Source organism: Vombatus ursinus, unplaced genomic scaffold, assembly GCF_900497805.2.
Source record: "Vombatus ursinus unplaced genomic scaffold, bare-nosed wombat genome assembly UNPS02009205.1, whole genome shotgun sequence".
Classification (NCBI taxonomy): Eukaryota; Metazoa; Chordata; class Mammalia; order Diprotodontia; family Vombatidae; genus Vombatus; species Vombatus ursinus.
Window position 1 is genome coordinate 26,595,695 of NW_020948983.1, and position 24,710 is coordinate 26,620,404.

Genomic DNA, 24,710 nt, shown 5'->3' on the forward strand with positions numbered 1-24,710 from the left:
ATTTAACCTTGCTTGCCTCAATTCCTCATCTGCAAAATGAGCTGGAGAAGGAAACAGCAAACCACTTTGCCAAGAACCCCAAAAGGGGTCACTGAGAGTTGGACACAACAAAAAATGACTAAACAACAAAATATCTTAAAACACTAAGAGAAATGATTATTAATAATCAGTGATTTGGGGAGATCCTTTCTCTATAGTCCTCATTTCAAAGTTCAGTGTCTTGAAGGACATTACTGATAATGAGATTGAATAACTCTACTCAATCTTGGTCAGACCCCACCCAACTTTACAAGGAATTTAATCCCACTGTGTTCCATTCAGGTATGGGTAGGGATAAATTCTTTGATTAGATTGCTCAAGGCTAGAGGTAATTTAGAAGGAAATGACATCATCAAAGTTCATTAGAATAGGTCCAGCCCATCATTGTAATATTCATTCTCTCTCATTACTTGTTAACCAGAGTTGATTGGTTACAGGAACATCCACTTTTCCAAGGCCATATAAGCCTTGAGCCCAAGCCATGAGGGTTGTTGGCATTTGAGAATGCCACTAGCCTCTTTTATCAAAATTCTAGCATTATTAATAAAATAACTAATTACCCAGAAATTATGTCTCTCAAGCTTTTTAAAAGTCACACCATCATGCTTCTTGTTACTTCAAGGGAATGGGACACTGAAAAAGGGGGAGCACTTTGGCGAGACCAGACAAAAAACCACATGTCTAAGAAGACAAACTGATTAGAGGAAACCTTTCAGAGATGTACCAGAAAAGGAGCCCCATGCCAGTAACCCAGGACAGCACCCAACTAGAAGGGAAAGAGGTAGAAAATGTGTTGGTTCCCTAGAGAGAAACAACGTCAGAACATTGCCTCTTCCCAAATACAGTAACACTCCTTGAGATGGGAGAGTGGGGTGATGATAATCCAGGCTTTAAATGAAATAACCTAACAGGGATTCATAACCTGGAGCCTGTGAATTTCTTTTGAAAAGTATTTTGATAACTATTTCAATGGAATTGGTTTTCTTTCTGATTCAATGTATTTTATTCTTTGTATTTAAAATTATTTTGAGAAGGATTTCATACACATCACCAGACTGCCAGTAGGGCCCATAACACAAAAAAGGTTAAGTAGCCCTGCCCTCAGGGTGCATTCTCTCGAGGAAAGATGGAATATATTCCAAAATCCTAGTCATTGAGTGTGATTTACATTAAGCATTTACTTTTCTTGGGGAAAAAAAATCAATGAAACTATATCCAAGCAACACACACTCCTCCAGGAGCAGCAAAGAGAGAAAAGTCACTTTACAAGCTGGAGGGTAAGTCCACCCTTTCTGTGAAGAGCCTGGGGCAGAGTCTAAGCACGAAACAGAGGCGTGTCTAGGCATAATGAATATAGAGGCACTCTAGCTCCATCTACCACATTTGCCCGTGGGGTTTATCAGTCTAATTCAGATGCTGATACAACTGGTGGGCTGCTCTTAAGCAGGAAAGCAAAAGCCTCTTCTTCCAGGGGATTCCTGTAAACCATAACCCACAGTTTAGTGCCTCTCCATCTTTCCAGCCTTTGAGATTATCTGATGATTCCCTTTCTGATGCACGATTGGTTTACATGCTATGCTTCTCCTGCCAGAGCTTTCTGATTTCTTGGCCTTTCCTCACATCCTTCCCTCTTCTCCTTGACCCCTATAACTCCTTCCCCATAACCTCTGCCTGTTGAAATGCTGCCCATCCTTAGACACCCAGGTCACAAGCCACCTTCTCCAGAAAGTCTTTCTTGTTCTCCTAGTTAGAACTGATCTTCTGCCCTTCTGCATCACAAAGCATTTTTGAAACTATCTTGGCCTGGTGGACAGAGCCAAGATGGTGGAGTAAAAGCAGTGACTTGCTTGAGCTCTCTCCCAAACCCTTCCAAATACCTGTAAAAAATGGCTCTAAACAAATTTTAGAGCAGCAGAACCCACAAAACGACAGAGTGAAACAAATTTCCAGCCCAAGACAACCTGGATGGTTGATTAGAAAGGTATATCGTGGGTCTGGGAGAGAAAGGCAGTTCAGCATGGGCATGCAGGCAAAGACCAGGCCTCAGAGAACCTGGAGCAGGCCTCAGGGGACTGAATCATGGGTAGCTGTGGTGGTTTCCAAACTTCTCAACCCACAAATGCCAAAGATAGCTTAGAAGGTCAGTAGGAAAGGTCTATGACCCCAGTGAAAGAGAAGCTTGGTCCCAGCCCCAGTCCCAGTGAAGCCCCAGGGTGGCTGCTGCTTCCAGAGCTCGGCCGGTCCACAGACGGAGGGGGAATCGAGTGGCTGATCAGAGGGGGATTGCAGGGATCTCTTTGCTGATGCTGAGGAAACTGTTTTGGCCTCTTGCTATATACCATTATGTAATATAGTTATTGTTTAGTTTTTGCTAAATTGCATATTTGTATGTCTGGTGCTGGAGTTTAAGTAAGATGAGAGCAGGGGATGTATTCCAATTGTTTCTATATTCCACTCAGGGCTTAACCCATTGCTTTGCATAGTCTTAATAATTGCTATTGCTTTGCATAGTTCCTTATAAATATCTGTTGATAGAATGAGTCTACAACATAGAAACAGGGTATGGTCCAAAACCTTACCTTAAAATTAGATCTGCATATTGTAGCTGGTTGGTTCATTCCTTCCCCTATGTAAAAAAAAAAATTGCTAAATTGGTTTGGGGCACCTAGGCATTGCCATAGCGCACGTAGTGCTCTTCCTGGAGTTAGGAAGACTCATCTTCCCAAGTTCAAATCTGGCCTCAGACACTTATTAGCTGGGTAACCCTAGGCAAGTCACTTAAACGTGTTTACCTCAGCTTTTTCATCTTTAAATGAGCTGGAGAAGGAAACGACAAGTCACTCCACTATCTTTGTCCAAGAAAACCCCAAATGGGGTCATGAAGAGTCAGATACAATTAAATATACTTGGTAGGAAATTGGCTTGCTTTCAAGAATAGTGGTTATGGGGTGTGTGTGTGTGTGTGTGTGTGTGTGTGTGTGTGTGTATTACCATATCATTGGTCCTCTTAGAGCAAAACATCCTTTTTCAAACTCAGTGGAAAATCCTAGGTGAGTTGATTAACCTTTCAGAGAGAGCATCATGGCACAGCTGATAGAACACTGGATTTGAAGAAGTGGCCCTGAATTCAAACCCTAATTCTGACACTATTTGTGTGTCCTTGGACTGAATCTCTGCAGACTTCAGTTTTCTTCCTGTCACCTTTAGAATCAAATACAAACTTCTCTGTTTGGCATTTAAAGCCCTTTCCAACCCAATTTTCTAGTTTTATCTTATATATCTAGTTTTATCATATATATATATGTATATATATATGTCTGTGTATATATGTGTGTGTGTGTGTGTGTGTGTGTGTGTGTGTGTGTATGTGTATATATATATATATATATATATGAAATATCCTTTCACATGCTCTTTAGCCAAAGCAGACCAGCCTTCTTGCTTTTCCTCACATAGGCATTCCATCTTCTGTCTCTATGCCTTTGAGCAGGGAAACTGTCTTTCCATCTCCTCATTGCTGCCTCTTTGAATCTCTGGTTTCCTCAAAAGCCCAATTCAAGCACCATATCCTGATGGTGCCTTCCCTCCACATGACCTTGCATTTATTTTGCATATGATTGCCTGTGTACATGTTGTCTGCCCTGATAGAATATAAACACCTTGAGGATAGGAATTTTTTCACTTTTTGTCTCTGTATCCTCAATGCCTAGTACAGAATCTAACACATTATAGATGCTTAATAAATGGTTTCTGATTGACTGATTTCTTTTCTAAAAATCAGTGAGTAGGGGGCAGCTAGGTGGCACAGTGAATAGAGCACCAGCCCTGCAGTCAGGAGGACCTGAGTTCAAATCTGGCCTCAGACACTCAACACTTACTAGCTGTGCGACCCTGGGAAGTCACTTAACCCCGTTGCCTAGCCCTCCTCCCAAACAACATAAATCAGTGACTGATTAAATAACATTCTTCCAACTGACAATATAACAGGGTATGAAGAAGCGTCTACTACTGAAATGATCATACAGTGTTCTGATCGTAAAATTCAGTTACTTAGTATGTAAAAATCAGAATTACATGAATTCAGGAAACTGGGGGTGGGGCGTTAGCAAAGGGATAGTAGGACAAGCAGAATGCAGCTGCAAATGACAGCAGGTTCAATAGTTTGTCCTGATTCTGCTATACTGACATATTATGGAAGGGTTAAGGATTGCCTGCAAGCCACTGAGCTGAGCCTGCCAGCGTGCCGCACACTGAGAAGACATTTTTCACATGTACATTGAGCTGAATTTAATTGAATTCTTGGACAATTTTAATTTCAGAGGGAGGCCAGAGCAGTAATACCATGTTCAAATGACTTCCCAAAGTTAACTTTTCACTGTGAAGCAGAATCAGCTCCCCCTTACTTGGTTTAAAGGGCATATTTGGGGGCTGTTCTCCTGCCAACAGCTTTGTCCTGGGAAGAGGCCAATACCTTTGAACTGAGAATCACAAGGGACAAAAGAAGGTGGGAACGAACAAAAGTACAGAGGGTGTGCAAAGTACAAAAGAGAGGGTAGCCAGGAAAATAAGGTAATGATGCAAGAGAGAAGAGAAAATGAGAGAGGAAAGAATGCCAACTCAGCATTGAAAATAGCACTAGGCTTTTTACTTAAAGGTTTTCTACTAAACAAACACCTTGAGTTTAAGCAGCAGGAAGCTCTGAGCTGCACTGCCTCCCTTGGCCCAATCCCTAAGCATTCCCAGGGGAAAAGAAGGGAGTAAGCACATGGCACAGGAGAAAGAGCACTAAACTTCAAACCAAAGGACCTGGGTTCAAACCTCAGTTCTTCATCTTATTATCTATATGACCTTGGACAGGCTAATTATTTTCTCTGGGCCTCATTAATTAAATAAAGGGGTTATAGAATGAGATAACCTCAGCCCTAGATCTATGACAGGAGAATATCAAGGATCACACATTATAATAGGTAGGGTAAAGGAGTGGGAACTGTCTACACTTTAAATTTCTGGCTACTATAGCTTAGCTGTGCCATGTCCCTGTGTCAACTCCACAGCTTCCACCATTTGGGGGCAGACAACTTAACTCTACCTGCCATACTTAATCCCACTGGTAGAGAGGCAGCTGTGATCAGGCAGGCCGTCCTATCTCCTCTGATAGAGGATTGAGAGTGTTGATAGAGGAGATCAACCCTTCCAACCCAGCACAAGTACACACAGTACCTTTCAAGGCAACAAAGAGGTTGATGTCAAATGTATAGGGCTCTTCATGACAGAGGTAAGGCAGAGGTTTAGGATCCTATAAGGGAAAAAAAACACGTAATATAAGTTTTAGTTCATGACAAATTTCTCAACCCCATCATCATCATATTTACACACATATTTATGTAGCACTTTAAGGTTTGCAAAGCACTTTACAAATATTATCTTAACTCGTTTTATCCTCACCTGTACCCTGGAAAGTAAGTGCTACTCTTACCCCCATTTTTCAGAGATGAGGAAACTGAAGCAGAGGTGAAATGACTTGCTCAGGGCAACACAACTAGTAAGTGTCTCAAGCCAGATTTGAACTCAAGTCTTCTGACTCCAGGTCTAGTGTTCTATCCCCTGAGCTGCCCCTAATTCAATTATTAAGTGTCTATACTACATGCAAGGCACAGGGCTAGGAACTGGGGGCATAAAGACAAAAGTCAAAATGGTTCCTGCCCTCAAGAAGCTTACATTCTACAAAGTTACAACTTTCCCCAAGATCATGCCTGGGAACATCCTTAACCTTAGAAAATTAGCAGGAAACTGCTCAACAACAAACACTTATCCAAGATTTATTATACCCAGGACATGGGGCCAGGTACTGAGAAGACAAAGAAATAAAATAAGACAAGTTCTCCACTCTCTAAGGATTTACAATACAAGCATTCCCCAAAAGTCTTAGTGTGGTTTTAAGCTTTCATAGTTTTAAACCACACTAAGACTTTTGGGACATGCTATATAATTCAATAAATATTTATTTAAAACCTCATGTATACAAAGCACTATGCTAGGATCACTCACTACAGAGGATAAAAAGTTAAGACGGGACACCATCTCTGTGCTCATTATTTTGCAATCTGGTATAGGGAAGGGACACATACAAAGATAATGACATAATGCTCCACTTTGTATATATGAGGGGTGCTACACAAGGTCCTGTGAGCTGGTGGGGACAGAAATCGTTTGCTACTATTTGGGTGGAGGGAAAAGGAAGAAGATCAGAGTGGGCGTCGTGGAAGAGGAAATATCTTAGTTACGCTCTAAATCAGTGCTTCTTAAACTATGGGTCACAACCCCACATGGGGTCATGAAAAATTTGGCAATAGTAAAAGGTTTCTGAACATACAACAAACAAAAATTAATTCAAAATCAAACATGTAATGAATCTGAGGTGTTTCTGGCAGCACTTGCCCGTGTTGCATGAAGCAACTTCATTACAGCCTTGGTTCTGAACACAAAGCATGCATTCTTTGCACTGCACACTATTAAGCCCACACAGCACCAACTAATGTTGCTGAAACACAAAAAGGCGTTGCCAGTAGAAAAAGTTTAAGAAGATCTGCTCTAAATGATGAACCTCTAAGGATGATGGATGATGTGGTAAATAAGTGGATCAGAATTCAAGAACAGGAAGATGTTGCAGAAACCTAGTATAGCCTGAGGAAAGAAGCAGAGATGATAAGGTACAAAGGGTGTGCGATGTGTGTGCATGTGTATATGCGCATGTATGTGTGTGCATGTGTGTATATGTGTAACAGGATAACGAATTCTCCCTGAAGCACACTGTATGTGGTAGAGAGTGGTATGAAACAAGGCTGAAGAGGTAGGCTGGTCCCAAACTGTAGAGAGACTTGAATGCGAGGTGAGACAAGCCTGAACTTTACACAGAAGGTAATAGGGAAATCAGTGTTATACGGTGGAAAGAATTAGAAGACTTAGGTTCAAATCCCTGCTCTAAGACTTGCAGGCTATGTGACCAGAGGTAAATCATTCTGTGGTAATCCCTTGGTTTTTCCATCCATAAAATAGGGATGATAATCAATTTCCTCTCTTACCGGGTTCTTGTGGGAAAAGTGGTTTATAAATCTCTATACTACATAAATGTGAGCTATTATGGTTATGGGGAGGAAACAGGGTGTAGAGAATGGAAAGCTGGCCTTGGCATCAGGAAGACTGGTGTTGAGATCCCACCTCTCACACATACTAGTTGTGTGATTCTGGGTAAGTCACTTAACTTCTCAGTGACCCCAAAGAAGGTGCCAATCTGCATTAATAGAGGAAGTTTGTCACCAGAAGCTCTCTACCTCAATAAATTAATGCAGACCCAGTGTTTAAAGAAAAAAAGGGGAAAAAAAACTTAGAGAGACATTAGTGATATGCATGTGGAAGATTAGCGTGACATCAGGATGAAGGACAGGGTAGAGGGGGAAAAGAGAGGATGCTGAAGACCTCTTAGGAGGACGTTGCAATAGTCCAAATGGATGTTAAGCAGGGCTCATACTAGGATGATGGCAGGAACTAGGCAAAATGGTGACGGGGATCAGAGGGTCTCTCAACAGTCTCAGATGTCACAGAGAGGTCAAGATAAATGAGGAGGGGTTCATTTGTGATTTTTAAGAGAATAGTTTTAGTAAATTGGTAGGGACAAAAACAAGATTGTAAGGGGGCTGGGGAAGTAGTTAACAAAGGGAAGTCAATGGGGGTAGAACACTCTGGGACTAGGAATGGGAAGCTACTTTCTCTAACAAATAGTCGGAGTGGACTTCTTCCTCTCATAACTCCGGAGGATGCCTAAGTTTCTATTTATAAACAACTGTTTTGTTTTGCTTTGTTCTCCCTAGGAGGTGCCCCAGTTATTAATTGAAACTACAAGACAAAACAACACTTGTCCACAGCCAGATAGCCAGTGGACCAAGCTAACAGATGCTTTTCAAAAAATGATTCAGAAAATAGTAGATTCCAGCTGCATTGTGGGTTCAGTGCTTCCTCTAGAAATGTTATTGAAAAGAAGATGGCCTTAGATTCTTTTCCTTTTATTTGCTTCCCACCGACCACACTGCTGCTACTACCACACAAATAGCTAAAGTTTCCATGTTGCTTAATTTGCTGAGGGCATCCTGCATATGGGACAGCAAGATGGCTGAGCCCTTAGAGCAGCTGTTATCAAAGGCAAAGAAGTGAATTCAGGCATGCACAACTTTCTCAACTTCTGAGAAGAGGCACAACTCTCACTAAGAGATCTCAGCATTTTGCCTAGCTCCATCTAGGGTCATTGAGATGGTACAGTGGCTAGAGAGCTGGGCCTGGAATCAGAAAGACCTGAGTTCAAATTCAGCCTCCTCAGACACATACGAGTTAGAGGATCCTGAGCAAGTCACTAAACTTCTGTTTGCTCCAGTTTCCTCAACTGTAAAATGGGAGTAATAATAGCATCTACCTCCCAGGGTTGTTGTAAGGTCCAAATGAGATAATACTTGTAAAATCCTTAGCATAACGCCTAGCACATAGCAGGTGCTACATAAATGGTATCTTTATTATTACTGTTATTATGACTTGTGGCAATGTTATAAGGATCAAATGTGTTACTATTTGTCAAGTGCTTAGCACAGTGCCTAGCACACAGTAGAGGCTTAATAAATGCTTGTTTCCTTCCTTCCATATAAATAAGTCAAGTCAAGAAGCATTTTCAAGCTCTTACTATGTGCCAGGAATTGTGCTATTTATTTATTCAGTAAAATATTTATTGAATATTATTCTATTGAATGGGTGACTAGTGATAAGTTACTCTGAAACCCACAGCCCAACTGAATAGAAAGGAAACTGAATGGAAAAAGCACTTTATAAACCTTAAAGTACTATATATATGTGAGCCATTCTTGTTATTTGGAGGGAGTGTGAATAGAATGCTGTCCTGAAAGTCCAGCAGACCTGGGTTCAAGTCTCAGCTCTGAAGCATACTAGCTGTGTGACCCAAGGCAAGTCATGTAACTGCTTGGTCCCCAAGCAAACTCTCTAAGACTCTAGTAGCAGAGAAGGTACCAGTTTCTTACATTTCCTTCTCCTTAACTCACAGGAGTAATATGCTCCCTCACCTCTTCACCCGCCCCCCTTTTATTGTGGGCCTGGACTGTAACTCCTTTCCCCATAGCCAAAATTAAGATCTGAAAATGTGTGGCTCATTCCTCCCCTCAAGTCTTACTCTGACACCTTACTGTGGCATACAGGTAACTCCTAGTTTTTGAAGGCTGTGACAGGAAAACCCAGGCTTTGGCAAATCCTACCAAGCTACAAAGGATTCACATACACCTCCCGTGATGATCTATGTGCCCAGCTAGCTAAATTCTGAAAAGTCCCACCAACTTGGAGATGAATTTTTCAGCCATGGCAATAGGAAAAACTGCCTTCTAAGGCAAAGAAGGGTTGTAATCCGCATTAATGGAGGGGGTACCTATACTGATGAAATATGGAAATATAAGTGAAATTTATTAGACTTGATAGTATCTGTACTGAGAGGTAGTAGGGATGTAGTGATCAGCATTGGCATCAAGAAGGCATGGGTTCAAATCCCACTTCAGACACACACTGACTGTCCCTGGGCAAATCCCTCACACTCTCAGGGCTTCCCAGCAACTCTCTAAGATTAAATAGTTGTCAACTTACATTGGTAGAAGAAGTTCATACTGGGAATTTCTCATACCACTGAAACCAAGGCCCAGGACCAAAATAAAAAAAAAGTTTGTACTGAGTAGACACTTGGGAGGCCCAGGATATGTGCATTCTTGGATGTGGTGAAAAAGGGAGGAGGTAAGTGGATGAATAAAAGGAAGCTTTTAGAGAATTTTGGATAAGATACCAAGAGAGTTTCACATTCAAAGGGGCTTCTGGCACTCAAAGGCTAGAATACAAAAGAGAAAATGGAGCAGTGCCCAGGTACTACCCACAGGCTGTGTGCCCAGGAAAGAGTGAGAAGAGGTCAGGGAGATGTGTGTGTGTGTGTGTGTGTGTAAAAGAAAGAGAGAGAGAGAGACAGAGACAAAGACAGAGAGGGAAGTGTTACAACTCAGAATGCCAATGGGTTGCTTGGAGTTTTTTATCTAGGTTAAATTTGAAGGTAAAAAGAACCTTGTTTCTTCAGTGTCAGAAAATGATCAGACAATGGGCAACGGGATCTATTAGGAGTAAAGGCTTTATATCCCACCCTGGCTTCCCATCCCCGCCACAGGCATACACACAGAGAAAGGACAAAGGAAGAGACCTATGGAGTAAAAGTGGAAATGACTGCAAGGATCTAAGACATCTCCAAAAGACTCATGATGGAAAATGCTATCCACATCCAGAAAAAGAACTATGGAGTCTGAAAGTAAATCAAAGCATACTATTTGATCTCTCTCTCTCTTTTTTTTTTGTTTCTTCTTTCTCATGGTTCTTCCCATTGGTTCTAATTCTTCTTTACAACACGACTAATGTGAAAATATGTTTAATATGAATGCATATGTATAGCTTACATCAGATTGCATGTTATCTTAGGGAGAAAGAAAGGGAGGGAGGGGGAGAAAATTTGGAACTCAAAATCTTATGGAAGTGAATGTTGAAAACTAAAAATTAATTAATTGATTGATTTTTTTAAAAAAAGTGGACATGGGGGGCAGCTAGGTGGCGCAGTGGATAGAGCATCGGCCCTGAAGTCAGGAGGATCTGAGTTCAAATCCGGCCTCAGACCAAACACTTGACACTTACTAGCTGTGTGACCCTGGGCAAGTCACTTAACCCCAATTGTCTTAAAAAAAAAAGTGGACATGACTACGAACACTTAGCTGATGTGTTAACCTGTGTTAAACCTTTAATGTATCGTTTGGGGCCAAAGAACATTGGAATGTCAAAAAAGAATGCTTCCATCAGAATAAGGCTCTCTGTTGTTCTGTCACTGATCACTTTCTGCAGCCAGTACTCAAGAGTTTGGTTATTTCTTCTGTAAATACTTTAACCTTGGAACTGAGTATTTCATTTTCCCACATCCTTAAATGGCTACCATATGGAATTTACATATATTTTAAACATTTTAAAAACAGTCTCTGTCCTTAAACACCAGATGAGTAAAACTTGTTATGATCCACACATTCTAAAGCAGAAGTATATATATAAATGAAAAATACCCTTTTTATTTCTGGATAATCTTCAATGGATTTGTTTTTGCATGCTAGCATGCAATTACATGCTACACCTCTATATAAAGCAGTCCCCAACAGGAAAAAAAGAAAAGTTTTTCCCCATTGGAACATACCAGGGAGAGGAGTCCCTTTTACCTGATGCTTACCTGGACTGGATTTGGCAATGTGAAGGGCATGAGTGCTTCCATAGGCACCACCCATGGGGAGATGGTTGTTCCAAAACTCTTCCCCAAGAATGGCCCTAGAGGAATGTATTCCCACTTCTGGATATCCCGAGCTGTAGTGGGGAAAACAAGATACCTGTGGTTCACTCTAAAACTTCCTTCGAGGCAAGGTCAAAAAAAATAAAATATTCATTACTATTTGAAGGGGAATTCATAGATATTAAATAGTATCATTAATCATCATTAATAATATAAATGCCTTAAATATTTCAATTTCATTGGACTCTAATAATAAGATAATGATAATAAATGAAAATACTCTACCACAGTTTTCCTGGGTAACTCTAAACAATGCCCACAATCTCTACTGATTCTATAGAAGGACACTGGCTTTCTCACAGTTCTTTGAACATTTAGGTGTATTACCGCTCCAGTCGTTCATGAGGACCATTCCAAAAATATGCTCATGGGCTTTGTTAATGGGAATTGGCTCTCCAAGTTTGTTTCCAGGGCCTACAAAGAATGCCTGATGTAGAAGGGAAAATATCAGTCAGAATTGAGAAGCTAGGGTTTGAATATCACTAACAGGCTATGGCACTAAGGAGAGTACATGTTGGTTAGTTCTAATGCAGTGTCAATAAAGTGAGTCACAATATAAACTATAGAAAAATCCAGAAAACCACCAACATTTCAAGTGATTAAAATCCACTGGTCTGACAAATTATAAAACGTTTTCAGAATCAAATCAGCAACCCAAAGAGATTGTTTTCAGACTGACTACATATGAAAAATGTCAAGATGCCTACCACCAGGGGTTAAACACTACTGGGATTCTTGGAAGGGTGTTTTTTTACAGAGAAATAAAGGTCTTTTACATAAGCAGCCATCAGAAATTGCATATATATCTTACCATTTCCAATTCAAAGTCCAAAAGTTTGGAAACACCATGTACTGGAGGCTTGGCTGGAAAATTAAAAGGCAAACAAAAGAGATTGCTATTATTCATAAAAGTTCTCTTGGAAAGAACTATCATACTTCATGGCATCCACATGGCTGTGCCACTGGCAAATCTATTCAGTGACTATTAGGGAACTTACTTTCATCAGGGCACAGCTGTCCCACAGGTCTTCGGATTGGGGTGCCTGACACCACAACAGAGGAGGCTCGGCCGTGATATCCCACTGGCAAGTGCAGCCTGGTTCAAATGATATGCGTGAAACAACACTTATCAATAATAACCAGTATTTCACATTGGAGCACAGATCAAGTCAGAACTGTACTGTTTGGGGCCAACTTTGAGTTAGGTTTTGATCTAGTTTTTCTTTGTTGCAAGGAAAGATTCAACAGTGTTTGAGGAAGGCAACACATTGGGAAATCATTTTGGTACTAAAAAAAAGACATAAGCTCCTTCCTTTGTTTGCAGAAGAGTTAGACTATGGGCATGGCACTACACCTGTACAGCTAGATTCATTCGATATACTGGTTAATTTTCAAAACTGTAACCTTGCATGTAACCCCAAGGGTCTGTCCTATGCCCTGTTCACTTTTCTTTCCATAGTCTACATTCTCTCACTGGGTGATAACAGTTCTCACAGATTCAATGATCATCTCTACGTAGATTGCTCCTAGACCTTCTCCAGCCTCTGCACCTTTGAGCTGGTTGCCCCCAAGGCCGCCTTTTTTCATTTCAATCTCTTAGAATCCTAGCTTTCTTTAAGTCTCAGCAAGGGGCCTTTTTTCCTTCTCCTGGCTGCTCATGCCTTCCCCTCTCAGGTTACCTTGTATCTGCTATGCATCTTGAACATAGTTAAGTACTGTACCTATACATTGTCTCCATCGTTAGAATGTAAACTCCTTCGGGGAAGGAATTGTGTTTACTTTTTTCTTTATGTCCCCAATACTTACAATGGTAAGAAAGGTTTTAATAAATGCTTGTTGACTGATGTTAGATTCTGCTGAATTGTTTTATTTTTTATTTTTCTCATTTATTCTTTGTTATGTGGGAATGAATGGGAGTGGGGGTAGAACAAGAAGGGAAATAAAGGTGCTATAAAAAACAAAAAAGATACAGCATATTTAAAACAAAAAGAAAAAGGCATCAGGATTTTTTATTTTAAAAAAGATGGTGGATACAGGTAAAATGGATTACAAGGATCAAAACAGAACAGAATTAGAGTGAGACCAAGAGGAAATAAGGGGGTTGCACAAGAAGGCCTCGGAAGCCCTTTCCGGTTCTAGATTCATGATCCTACGACTAATGTCAGATTATCTTGGCTCCTTCTGTAAAGCCTAGTGAGTCAGTTGTACATCTTTCCTTAAAAGTCCCCAGGGAAGGAAATTCCACAACCGCCCCTTGGCTCAGACTTTCAAATATGCCTGTTTGTTCTTCTACCCAGAAGAGACAGGGAACAGATGGTCATAATTCTCACACAATAATGCCTCATATGGTTAACACTTGATTTTTTTTTTTTTGAGGCTGGTAATCAAGCCTGCATATATGTAATCCAGGCTCTTCCTTTGCCTTTTCCTTCTCACTACTGCCTGCCAATGTACGATTCATTAAGTCCAAGGGAGTTAGGAGGCTGGGGGTGGGAAAGTGGAGGAGATCATCCTTGAGTCAACCCTGACAAGGATACTCTGAAGAAGCCAATGTGGAAATCCGTCTTGCTTAACTATGCCAATTTGTTACAAGAACTTCATTTTGATTTTGATTTTTCAACTGAAGTTGGGGTGGGGGGAGATATGGGAGAGAAAAAAATAGATTTTTTTAATGGAAAAAAAAATTAACTTTAAAAGAAAAAGAAGGCCCTCGGCAGTTGGAGGGGGAAGAATGAGGATAACAGAGTTACAATTACAAGCCAGTGCAAACTCTGAGTCATCATAGCCGATACTCAAGATCCAGCAGTCGCTAGCTTTACATGCCTCCCATCTTCCCCCCCGACAAAAAAAAAAGGACTATGGTGTATGGGCTGGAATACGCTAAACCTGGAATATTGCCTTTTCTGGTGGTTCTATTGTACCAGGTGAGATCAGGAAAGAGAACTGATCTGGTACTTAAAAGACACCTGAGTGTCTACTCCTGGCCCAGCCATGACAGAGGAATGTGACCATAGATGTGAATAACATATTTCGTTAGCGTGGCAACCAGGGAATTTTATTTTATTCTTTTCTTTTCAAGGTGAACATTTATTGAATATTCAACCACAAAGCACAGTTTAAAGAAACTGAACTTAATTTTTAAAGAAACTAAAACAACTTAATTTTTAAAAACTAAACTTTACTTAAAAAAATACAAACTTTAAAAATGAGACAGCAAATGCCAAATATTTTTAAGGTATTATGCTTGCCTATGTGTATGACCTTGGACATGTCACTTAAAGCTCTCTGGACCTTAGTTTCCGCATCAGTAAAATAAAGAGGTCGGACTAGAGGACTTCTAAGGTCTCTTAATAGGCAGCATATTACTAGAAGACCTGAGTTCATATCTCGGCTCTACCACTTGCTTCCTGGGTAACCATGAACAACTTACTCTACCTTTCTTGGCCTCAGTTTCCTCCACTATAAAAGGAAGAGATTGGACTAAATGACTTCTAAGGTTCCTTCCAGCTGTAAATCTACGATCCCAATTTTATCCCGTCTAGCTCTAACATTCTATAATTCCTTCCTCTCTTCTTTCTCCATCTTGGTCACTGATTCCCTAACCCTTTCCCATTTCTGTATTGACTGATCTGAAATATTTTCACTTGGAATCTTAGGATTTAGAGTTTAAAAGGATCTCAGAGGACATCTACAGCAGTGGTGTCAAGCTCAAATAGAAATGGGGGCCAGTAAACCATAAATAAGGATCCCCTGTAGGTGGCTTGGCTTAGAAAACCATATATTAACATTATCTATGTTTTATTGTATTTTTATTTATTTTGTTAAACATTTCCCAACTATATTTTAATCTGATTACTCTGGAGTGTGGCAGCCAGTGCTGCCTGGGTCACCTGTTTAACAACTCTGACCTATAATAACCTCATTTTACAGATGAAATAACTGAGGGCAGGAGAGGTGAAGGACCTTCTCAGCAGGAGAGCCTGGGTGAAGGGTCACGTGGCCTGGGTTCCCATTCCAGCTACACTGACATCAACTGTGACCTTGGGCAAGTTTTGAGCCTTCAGATTGATCACCTGTAACACAAAGGTGATCATCTGTGCCCTTTCCACCTACCTCAAAGGGCTTCTGCAGAGATCAAAGGAGATAATGTTTGGGAGAGCACTTTGAAAAGAAGGAACCACTATATACATGCAAGGGATTATTTCTAGTTTGGAAATTTTAAGTATGAAATATTGACAAATCCTGCCTTCAGAATTCAAGTGTAACTCCCTCTTCCCCAAAGTACCTTATTTTCCCAAACTTAAAAAAAATTCTTAATTCACTATGGAGCTTTTAAAATTTCTTTTTTTTTGATTCTTATGGGCATTTTTAGCCCCTATGAGGAAAGCATCACTAAAAACAGAAAAGCTATTATATGATTATAAAAGAATAAAAAACCTAAGAACTAAAGACAATACAAACCAGTTAGGCATCAAAGCATTTTCTTTCCCTCTGAACATGATTCCAACATTGGTAGCATGTTGTCGAGAAGAATAAAAGTCAGTGTAGTCTCCTTGAGAAGGGAGAAGAAAAAAAATCCCCATCAATGATAAAGCACTCCAGTTGCTAGGAGAGAACAGCATACCTCTCCAGGGACTAGTGGGAGAAAAAGTCATGGGAAAAGATATACAGAATTTTATTTTTAAAACAGGAGTTACTTATTCAATAACACAAACCTAGTAAGAACAAATAGTCAACACTTTCAAAGAAACTGAGGCCAGTCAACATCAAAATGTTTAGCTAATTTTGTGAAATAAGGTTTCCAGTTTTAGGCAAATATCCTTTGTAAAATCACCAAGTAGGAAGCTCATTTCATCATTTGCCTAAGTATGGAATAGAGAAAAACACACTGGCTTCTGAGTCAGAGGATATGGGGCCAAATCCGGCCTCTGAAATTTACTACCTATGTGACATTGATCGAGTCACTTAACCTCCATGGGCCTCAGTTTCCTCATCTGTAAAATAAGAGGGCAGGTCTAGACAGCCTTCAAGGTTCCTTCCTTCCAGTTCTAGATCCATGATCCTATGATCTAGTTCTTCTTGGGTCAACTTCTCCACTCCTGGCAAGCTCTAAATCTATTCAAACAATTTCTCTGCTGCCCTCTTGTGTTTCTTCGATAAAAACAGATTGGGTAAAATCAGAAGAAACTGAAATTGGTGAGGGGGTTCCCCATCCCTGGAAATGGTCAAGCAGAGACTTGATGATGGCTCACCTGGTGTTTCAAAAAGGGGATTCCTACACTAGGTGGGACCCAATGGTCCCTTCTAACCTCAAAGTCTTTTTTGTTGAACTGAATAGCATGAGAAGAAAAGCCAAGAGAGGTGAGACCTTATAGATTAGTTTAATAGTCCAGGAGTCTATATTAGGGATTAAATGATGTTGAACTGCCCCATATTTGAAACTGTATATGTAATCTTGTAGCTTAAAGTGATATATGTGTATATGAGTGATACAAATACATACATATACATGCACACATCATCTCATCTTGCTTTTTTGTATGCTTGGCACAGGCTGTTTGGATGTGTCATAAAGTAAAAATAAACAAAGGGACTCAGGGACCTATAGATGGGGAAAAAAATCTCAATTTTAAAAAGGAAAAAAATGGATGTAGGAATAGAGTTAGCAGAATGGTTGTGAGAATGAAAAGGTCACAAACTTTTCTAAAATTTGATCCTAGAGTGAAAGAGATTCCCAAAGCTTAAGCTGCCTTCCTTGAAAATATCTTATTTTTATAGAATCATTAAATCATAGATCTCAAAAATGAGAAAGACCACCTGTCTCCTGCATTTAGGAAGATAAAGTAAGACCTTCTTCATTTAACAGATAAGATAACTTGTGCCCCAAAACAACTCAAGATAAAGGACTTGTTCAATATCACACGGCTAGCAAATGATAGGGTATCAAAGGAAAAGGGGAAAAAGTGAAAATATTTTATACCAGTCAGTGTAGAAATGGGGAAGGGTTAGGGATAAAGAGGCCTCCCCAAGAGGGAGGAAATAGGTGTTGATGTGTGTTCCTAGGCAAGATGACCATTCTACATACTCCCTCCGGTTCAGAGGGAGGAGTAACCAATTAGGAATGACTGAAATTTGGCCACTCAATTCCATTTCCTGCTTCTTCCACATAGGAAAGGCCAATCATATTAAGTGACACATGCCTGGAGAATCCAGGGTATCCTTCAAGGTCATGGAGATTGGCTTTTTTGACAAAAATAAGCCAATTACCTTGATAGTGAGTCCTTGCTTTGCCAGTAGTATGCTACAAAGATAACAAAACAAAACCAAATCTCTGCATACCATTTGTAATCTGGAAACATTCCCTTCAACAGCACTTGCTTGAAATAATGCTTGCAGATTATGCAAAAGAAAAAAGATGCAGGCTGAGATGGACTCGAATCTACCCCTACACAACTGCAGTTTGCAAATTTACATCAACAGTAAGTTAGAAGGGGCAGCTAGGTGGCGCAGTGGATAGAGCACTGGCCCTGACTTCAGAGTCAGGAGAACCTGAGTTCAAAAATGGTCCCAGACCAAACACTTGACACTTACTAGCTGTGTGACCCTGGGCAAGTCACTTAACCCCAATTGCCTAACCAAAAATAATAATAATTAATTAATTAATTAATTTTTAAAAGAGTAAGTTAGATTCCCCAATTGACAAATGATCAAAGAAAATGAACAGGCAGTTTTCAGAGGAAGAAATTAAAGCTATCTATAGTCATATGAAAAAATGTTCTAAATCACTATTGATTAGAGAAATGCAAACCAAAATGACTCTGAGGTACCACATCATACTTATCAGATCGGCCAATTTGACAAAACAGGAAAATGGTAAATATTGGAGAAGATGTGATCAAATACTTGAACATAGCTCTCATCCCACCTTGCCACCCCTTACTCCAGTCTTTTTTTTTTCTTGACAAAACCTATCCAGTTCCTTCAACCAGTTTCCTAGGTCATGCACTGATGGTCCTTCACCATCCTGGTTGACCTCCTTTGGACATTACAGTTTGTTAGTGTCCTTAAAATATAGTGCCAGAACAATATTCCAGATAGGATCTGAGGAGGATAAAGAGTACAGAGGGATTATCACCTCCTAGGGGTGTTATAAGGCTCAAATGAAATGATGAATGTAAAGCACTTTGCAAAACCTTAAAGTGCTATATAAATGCAGTCAATTTTTATTAAGTACCTACTATGTGCCAGGTACTGTGCTAAGCAGTGAGTATACCAAAAGAGACAAAAGACAGCCTCTGCTATGAAGGAACTTAGAATTATTTGTTATTGTAGTAGTAGTAGTAAGTAGTAGTAGTGGTAGTAGTAATAGTCCTCTAGTCTGGTGATGATTCCTTCCTTGAATCTTCTACTGCATTCCTGCTGAGCTCAAGCATTGTTTATAGAACAATACTGGGGTGTCCTGATATGTGATATTTAACAACTAGGTTGCAAAGGGAACAGGAATGTACACATACACGTTTGAATTTTTTTTTTTGACTAGGCAATGGGATTAAGTGACTTGCCCAGGGTCACACAGCTAGTAGGTGTAAAGTGTCTGAGGCTGGATTTGATCTCAGGTCCTCCTGACTCCAGGGCCAGTGCTCTATCCAAGAGCAAGAATGAGAGCAGCTGTTTGGGATCAGAGGGTGGAACAAGGAAGAGCAAAGGGATGTTTCAGAGAGTTAGGAAAAACTTCCTAACCATGAGAACTGTTTAACAGTGGAATGACTTGTCTCTAGAAGTGGCAGATTCTCCTCTCCTCATTGGTCAGGTCCATTATCATAAGGGTGGGAAACCAGGCTGGGATAAAGACTATTGGGATTCAAATAGAGCTATTTGACCATGCCATTAAACCCAAGTCACTCTGGCTCTAGGATTGGCCAGTAACAGGCTTCAGCCCAAGCCTCACTTGCTCACAGTTTGGGTTTTGATGGCTCAGAGTAAGTAAAAAGAAATCCTTTCTATTCTGGCTCTGAGGGTCTTAACCGCACCTGATGGACTTTTTTATGAAGGCAAAGTAGGCCACCTTTACCTCATTTCTTACCTAGCCTTTAACTACTGAATGGGTGTTGCCTCAGGCAAACTGAGACTGGGAAAAACCATTAGTCATTTGGATGATGTGGCAGAATGTATAGTGAGCTGGCCTGGAAGCGGGAAGACCCAGGGAAGACCCAGGTTCAAGACCTACCTCTCACACATGTTGGCTGTGTGACTCTGGGCAAGTCACTTAACATCTCAATGTTAACTCTTTAAGACTATAAGTTGCAGGGGCAGCTAGGTAGCGCAGTGGATAAGCTCCAGCCTTGGAGTCAGGAGGACCTGAGTTCAAATCTTGCCCCAGACACATGACACTTACTAGCTGTGTGACCCAGGGCAAGTCACTTAACCCCAATTGCCTCACCAAAAAGGCAAAAAAAAAAAAAAAAAAAAGACTATAAGTTGGAGAGAACATGTCAACCTGCACTGGAAGAAAGCTTCCTCATTCTGGAGTTCCTGAAACAAATGAAATCACAGGGATGGTCCCTTATCCCTTGCTTTCAATATGTCTTCTCAGTTCTTAGCAGAGAGAGCCAGCATTAACTTGAGTTATGCTTTCTTACTTGAAAGCTTCAGCTTTCTGGATGATGGAGTCACCAAGACTAAAGAATATTATTTCCAATATCTGTAAACATGATGTGGTGAAAGTAGGAAGTCCTTCACTAAAGATTTACTCCAATGTCTCAGAGTGGTCACGAGACAGATAAATATGGGTTCTCAAAAACTAGTCCAAGTTCCAGATAACCTTCCAGCTCAACCACAGACTGGCCATATACAAGATCAGCCTATAAGGCTCTGTGTCAAAAGGCAGCAGAAATGGAAGGTTTCCCCAAGAAATCCCAAGGGTGATCAGAAAGTCCCAGGGTGGTCACAATCTCCAGGGAGGGCTTTGTAAGCCCCAGAGAGCAAGGGGAAGAATGCCACCTGGCAACAGGACCACACAAGTACTAAACATCTCTAAGAAACCTAGCACTATGTCCTGAAACCACACAGAGAGCCTGAAGACCCAAAACTCTGAATTTCAAAGATCTACGGGGCCTAACATCCAGAAAGTGAAGGTCAGCCCCAAAATCCAGGTAATCCAGGGGTAGACTAAGTAGTGCTGACCACAAGAGCAACAGAGGTTGGAGCCAGGTCCTAGTAAAATGTACCCATTCAGGAACTAAAGCTCAAGGGAGAAATAAACCAAAGGAGGCCTCACCTGTCTAAAAAATTACTATAGCTATAAACGGGTCCCAATTTCCAGTCTAGAGGAAGAAAGTAACTTCATCATAACTTCCAGTAGAGACTCAGAAGCAACAGTGATACCAAAAAAAAAAAAAAAGAGGGCCACAGAAACATTTTTTAAAATTAAAAAAAAAGAGAGAGAGACTAGAAGGAAGTTCAGAATTAAGCACAGAAAAGCAAGTAAGTTTTGAAAGTGACATATTGAACATATTATGCCCGTTTTTAAAAAAATCAAGCATTATGAAATGGAGATTGACAGTTTCAAATGCAACTTTCTTTTTGTGTTCTGCTGTGCAAACAGAAATGATTATTTTGGTGTTTACATTCAGAATAAAAAATAAAATTAATTTTATAAAAAAAGAATCTATGTCAACAGAACTAAAGCTCAAACAGGATGAGTATAGGCTGACTGCATGTCTGCCATCTTAGAACTGGTCTAACTAAATGCAAAGAGACTTGACGTTAAAAGGTCGATAAGGGGCAGTTAGGTGGTACAGTGGATAGAGAAACGGCCCTGGAGTCAGGAGGACCTGAGTTCAAATCCGGCCTCAGACACTTGACACTTATTAGCTGTGTGACCCTGTGCAAGTCACTTAACCCCATTGCCTAGCCAAAAGAAAAAAAAAGGTTGATAACTAGATGCTGGCCTTTTTGGCCACAGCAATTCTCAAAATGCATGGAGAGGTTGCTATCTGTTGGTGAAAGGGGAACATACCATGATATAATCATAGGCCTTCTGAAGTAGTGAAGAAAGAGAATGTTAAATAACAAGAAGAGAGGAAAAGGATTCCTACAGTCTCTCATTTTCATTCTCTCTAGCTACCCAAACTCGTATTGCTGGAAAACCATGGGTGGTTGAGGATGGCTTTTTGGCTGGCCAGTGACTTCTTTGTTATTGACACATAAAACAATATCTCTTGGTAAAGAAAGTCAATACTCACCAATGGTGGCCGGCAAGTGCATTGTGGCAGAGGCCTGGGGTGTGAATGCACTGAAATACAGAATCAAAAGGTTCAAGCATCAAGTCTAATTGCATCTTCCTCAGACTGGGTCTGCAAGCTCAGCCCAGGCCATCCTGTTGCCACTCAAAACATCCACAGAAGCAGCTAGCTACTGTGCCAGGGGACAAGACTGAGCTTTAGCTAAATGAAGCTAAGTCTGAGAGCTAGCTCCTGCAGTTACTCTCCAGGGAAATGTCATCTCTTGCCTTCATTCCTTAGCTTCTTCATCTCTGACAGGTCAAGAATCACACGCCCTCTATCTAGAGGCATGGATGAATCATGAATGCACTACTCCTATCAAATGATGTGAGCAGCTCAAGAAGGCATGGGATCAATAGCAGCACTCTTCTGCATTCACAGTTCTTTCACTATCAATGGAGTCCCAGCAAGCAAGGAAAAGAAGACTTGGGTAACTTTACAAGATGAAGCTGACTCCTCTAGAGTCTCCAACTAAGATGCCATCCAGCCCCTGCGCTGCCTGAACACCTTCCCCCAGAGCACACCTCACCGTTTTCGTAGAGTAGCATCATCTCTCAAAGTTGCTTTTGCAGCTGAAAGCAGGTTCTGAAGGTACATTCTTGCCTCCTTCCAAGCAGCATAACCCAAGCCCATGAATCTATTAAGAGTTGGCTGAAATCAAAATAAGGAGAAAGTAATGTATATGAACATCAAGGGGGCTTTTATACTATTAATGGGGGTTCTAACATACTTGAGAAAGCAATAGTTACTTAAGAAACATCTACTGAGACCTTATTTGATTCCTAGCAATGAGGGAGAAAGAAGGAGGAAGGAAAGAAATAAAGAGAAAGGAAGGAAGGAAGGAAGGAAGGAAGGAAAGAAGGAAAGAAGAAAGAATAGTCGTAACTAAAAATGGAACCAGAGAATAACACTGACGTGGAACTGGTGAAATGCCAAGCAATCTACGAACCACACATTAACCATGATAATATAGTATAAACTACAAAAAACATAAAAATGCTAGAGGAATACCGAGCAGAGGAGGAATCTGGTAGGGAGTGGAGAAAAGTTTCTTGAAGAATGTTTCACCAGTCTCAAATGCCATAATGTGCATGAATTGGTTAAGAGCAGACTGGACATGAGGATTAATGGCATGAACAAAGGCAGAGATGTGGGAGTTGCAAGTCGTGGGGTGTGGGGGGAAAGTAGAAAGGAAGGAAAGGTGAGGGGAGAGAGACAGAGACAAAGAGAGTAAGAGACAGAAACAGAGAAGAAGGAGGAGGAGGGAGGAAGGAAGGAAAAATGAAGAAGAAGAAGAGAGAAGAAGAGAGAGAAGGGAGAGAAGGAGGATGAGAGAGAGGAGGAAGGGAGGAAGAGGTAAGGAAGAGGGAGGGAGAGAGAGAAAGAGGAGAAAGGAAGAAAGAGACAGAGGAGAGAGAGAGAAACAGAGAAAGACAGAGACAGAGACACAGAGACAGAGAGAGACACAGACAGAGAGAGAGAATTTATCAAGATTTACTATGTGCCAGGGTCCATGCTAAGTGCCAGGGATACAAATAAAAATAAGCAAGCAAGACAGTCCCTGCCTTGCCTTCAAAGAATTTACATTCTAGTGGGGGAAGAAAACGTACTGGGAGTAGGGATGAGACTACAGAATGGTTTGGAGCTGGTGGCTGGAAAATATGGTGAAGGTTTGGTTCTAAGCAAGATTAAGGCAAGAGTTCATCTATCAGAGCCCATGAACAGCAGGCAGGTTGGTTTGGTTAGAGCCAAAGGACCAAGTGAAGCAAAAAAGATGAGGTTGTAAAGATGGAAGAGTAAAAATGGGGACGTGATATAAGCCCTTAAGCAGATTTAGAATTGATAGCAACTGTAGATATGAGGAAACTGGTAACAGGAAGAGTCTACTGCAATGGCCATGAGAAGGATAAACAGAAGCAGGGAGAGATGAGAGTCAGGGAGAACGGCACATTTTGGAGAAAGTAGAGAGTCATCAATGATGAAGTTTAATTCATCCATAGCTAGATGTTCAAAATCATGTAACCATTATACCAAGAAGGCTTAGAGTCAATTTCCTCCACCCCAGTATATCTTCATGGTTACCAATTATGGGTAGTAGTTAATTACTCCAAGCTCATCTAGGCAATCCAAAGTAAATTCATTGTGATGGAAATGAAATGGGTACATACTCCAGATGCTAGACTTAGGCTCTAGAAAAGACCCAGTTTGCTTCTAGCACTGAAACAGGCATTATCCATATAATTAGAACTCATTCAAGAAGGATGAACAGGAGAATTTCTTGATTCTCAAGAGTGACTTTTCATGGTGACAATGTTAGAGGTAACTTTCTTGTTCTTGTCAAATATCTAAGACTTTTAGGGCTGGAAGACCCTTTGGTGATCATTTGGTCCAATTTTCTCATTTTAGAGATGAGGACATTGAGACCCAGAAATAAAGCAATTTGTTCAAGGTCATACAGCAAGTAGTGACAAAGTTGAAACCAGAATTTGTGTCTTGTGATTCTCATTTCAATACCCTTTTCACTACAAGAAGCTGCTTTCCTTCCCTCTTGGAATAATAATGTATTTAATTTTAGTACATATTATATGAAGTAGGACTCTTTTATTTGTCCTAAATTTATGAGGTGGTCTGTGGGCTAGTTAATAGGGGTAGGTAACCCATGGCCTCGAGGCCACATGTGGCCCTTTTATTAAGGGGATTTGTTCTGTGAAGTTTGGATTCAGTCAAATGGCTGCACTTGAGGACCTAGAGGGCCACACATGGCCTCGTGGCTACAGGTTCCCCACCACGGTAGTATTTTGTGATTTTGGTAGACACTTGTATATTTATCTTATGTATGTTATGAACACAAGAATCCAATACGTCTTTCAATGCTTACCAGACATCTATAGACCGGGCACATAGTAGGCACTTAATAAATACTTGCTGAA

General features: G+C 40.6%; 1 protein-coding gene across 2 annotated transcripts in view; it reads right to left on the reverse strand.

The window, feature by feature from the left end:
- FAH (fumarylacetoacetate hydrolase) overlaps positions 1–24,710 on the reverse strand; it is a 54,372-nt gene that overhangs the window by 15,537 nt on the left and 14,125 nt on the right. For both annotated transcript variants that reach the window (XM_027851465.1, XM_027851467.1), the window contains 9 exons: positions 22,310–22,431; positions 21,742–21,791; positions 15,959–16,049; positions 12,496–12,593; positions 12,309–12,361; positions 11,825–11,924; positions 11,381–11,511; positions 5,260–5,335; positions 2,619–2,665 (listed from right to left, as the gene is read on the reverse strand). In XM_027851465.1, coding sequence (XP_027707266.1) covers positions 2,619–2,665; positions 5,260–5,335; positions 11,381–11,511; positions 11,825–11,924; positions 12,309–12,361; positions 12,496–12,593; positions 15,959–16,049; positions 21,742–21,791; positions 22,310–22,431 — 768 coding nt within the window. The remainder of the gene's footprint in view (positions 1–2,618; positions 2,666–5,259; positions 5,336–11,380; positions 11,512–11,824; positions 11,925–12,308; positions 12,362–12,495; positions 12,594–15,958; positions 16,050–21,741; positions 21,792–22,309; positions 22,432–24,710) is intronic.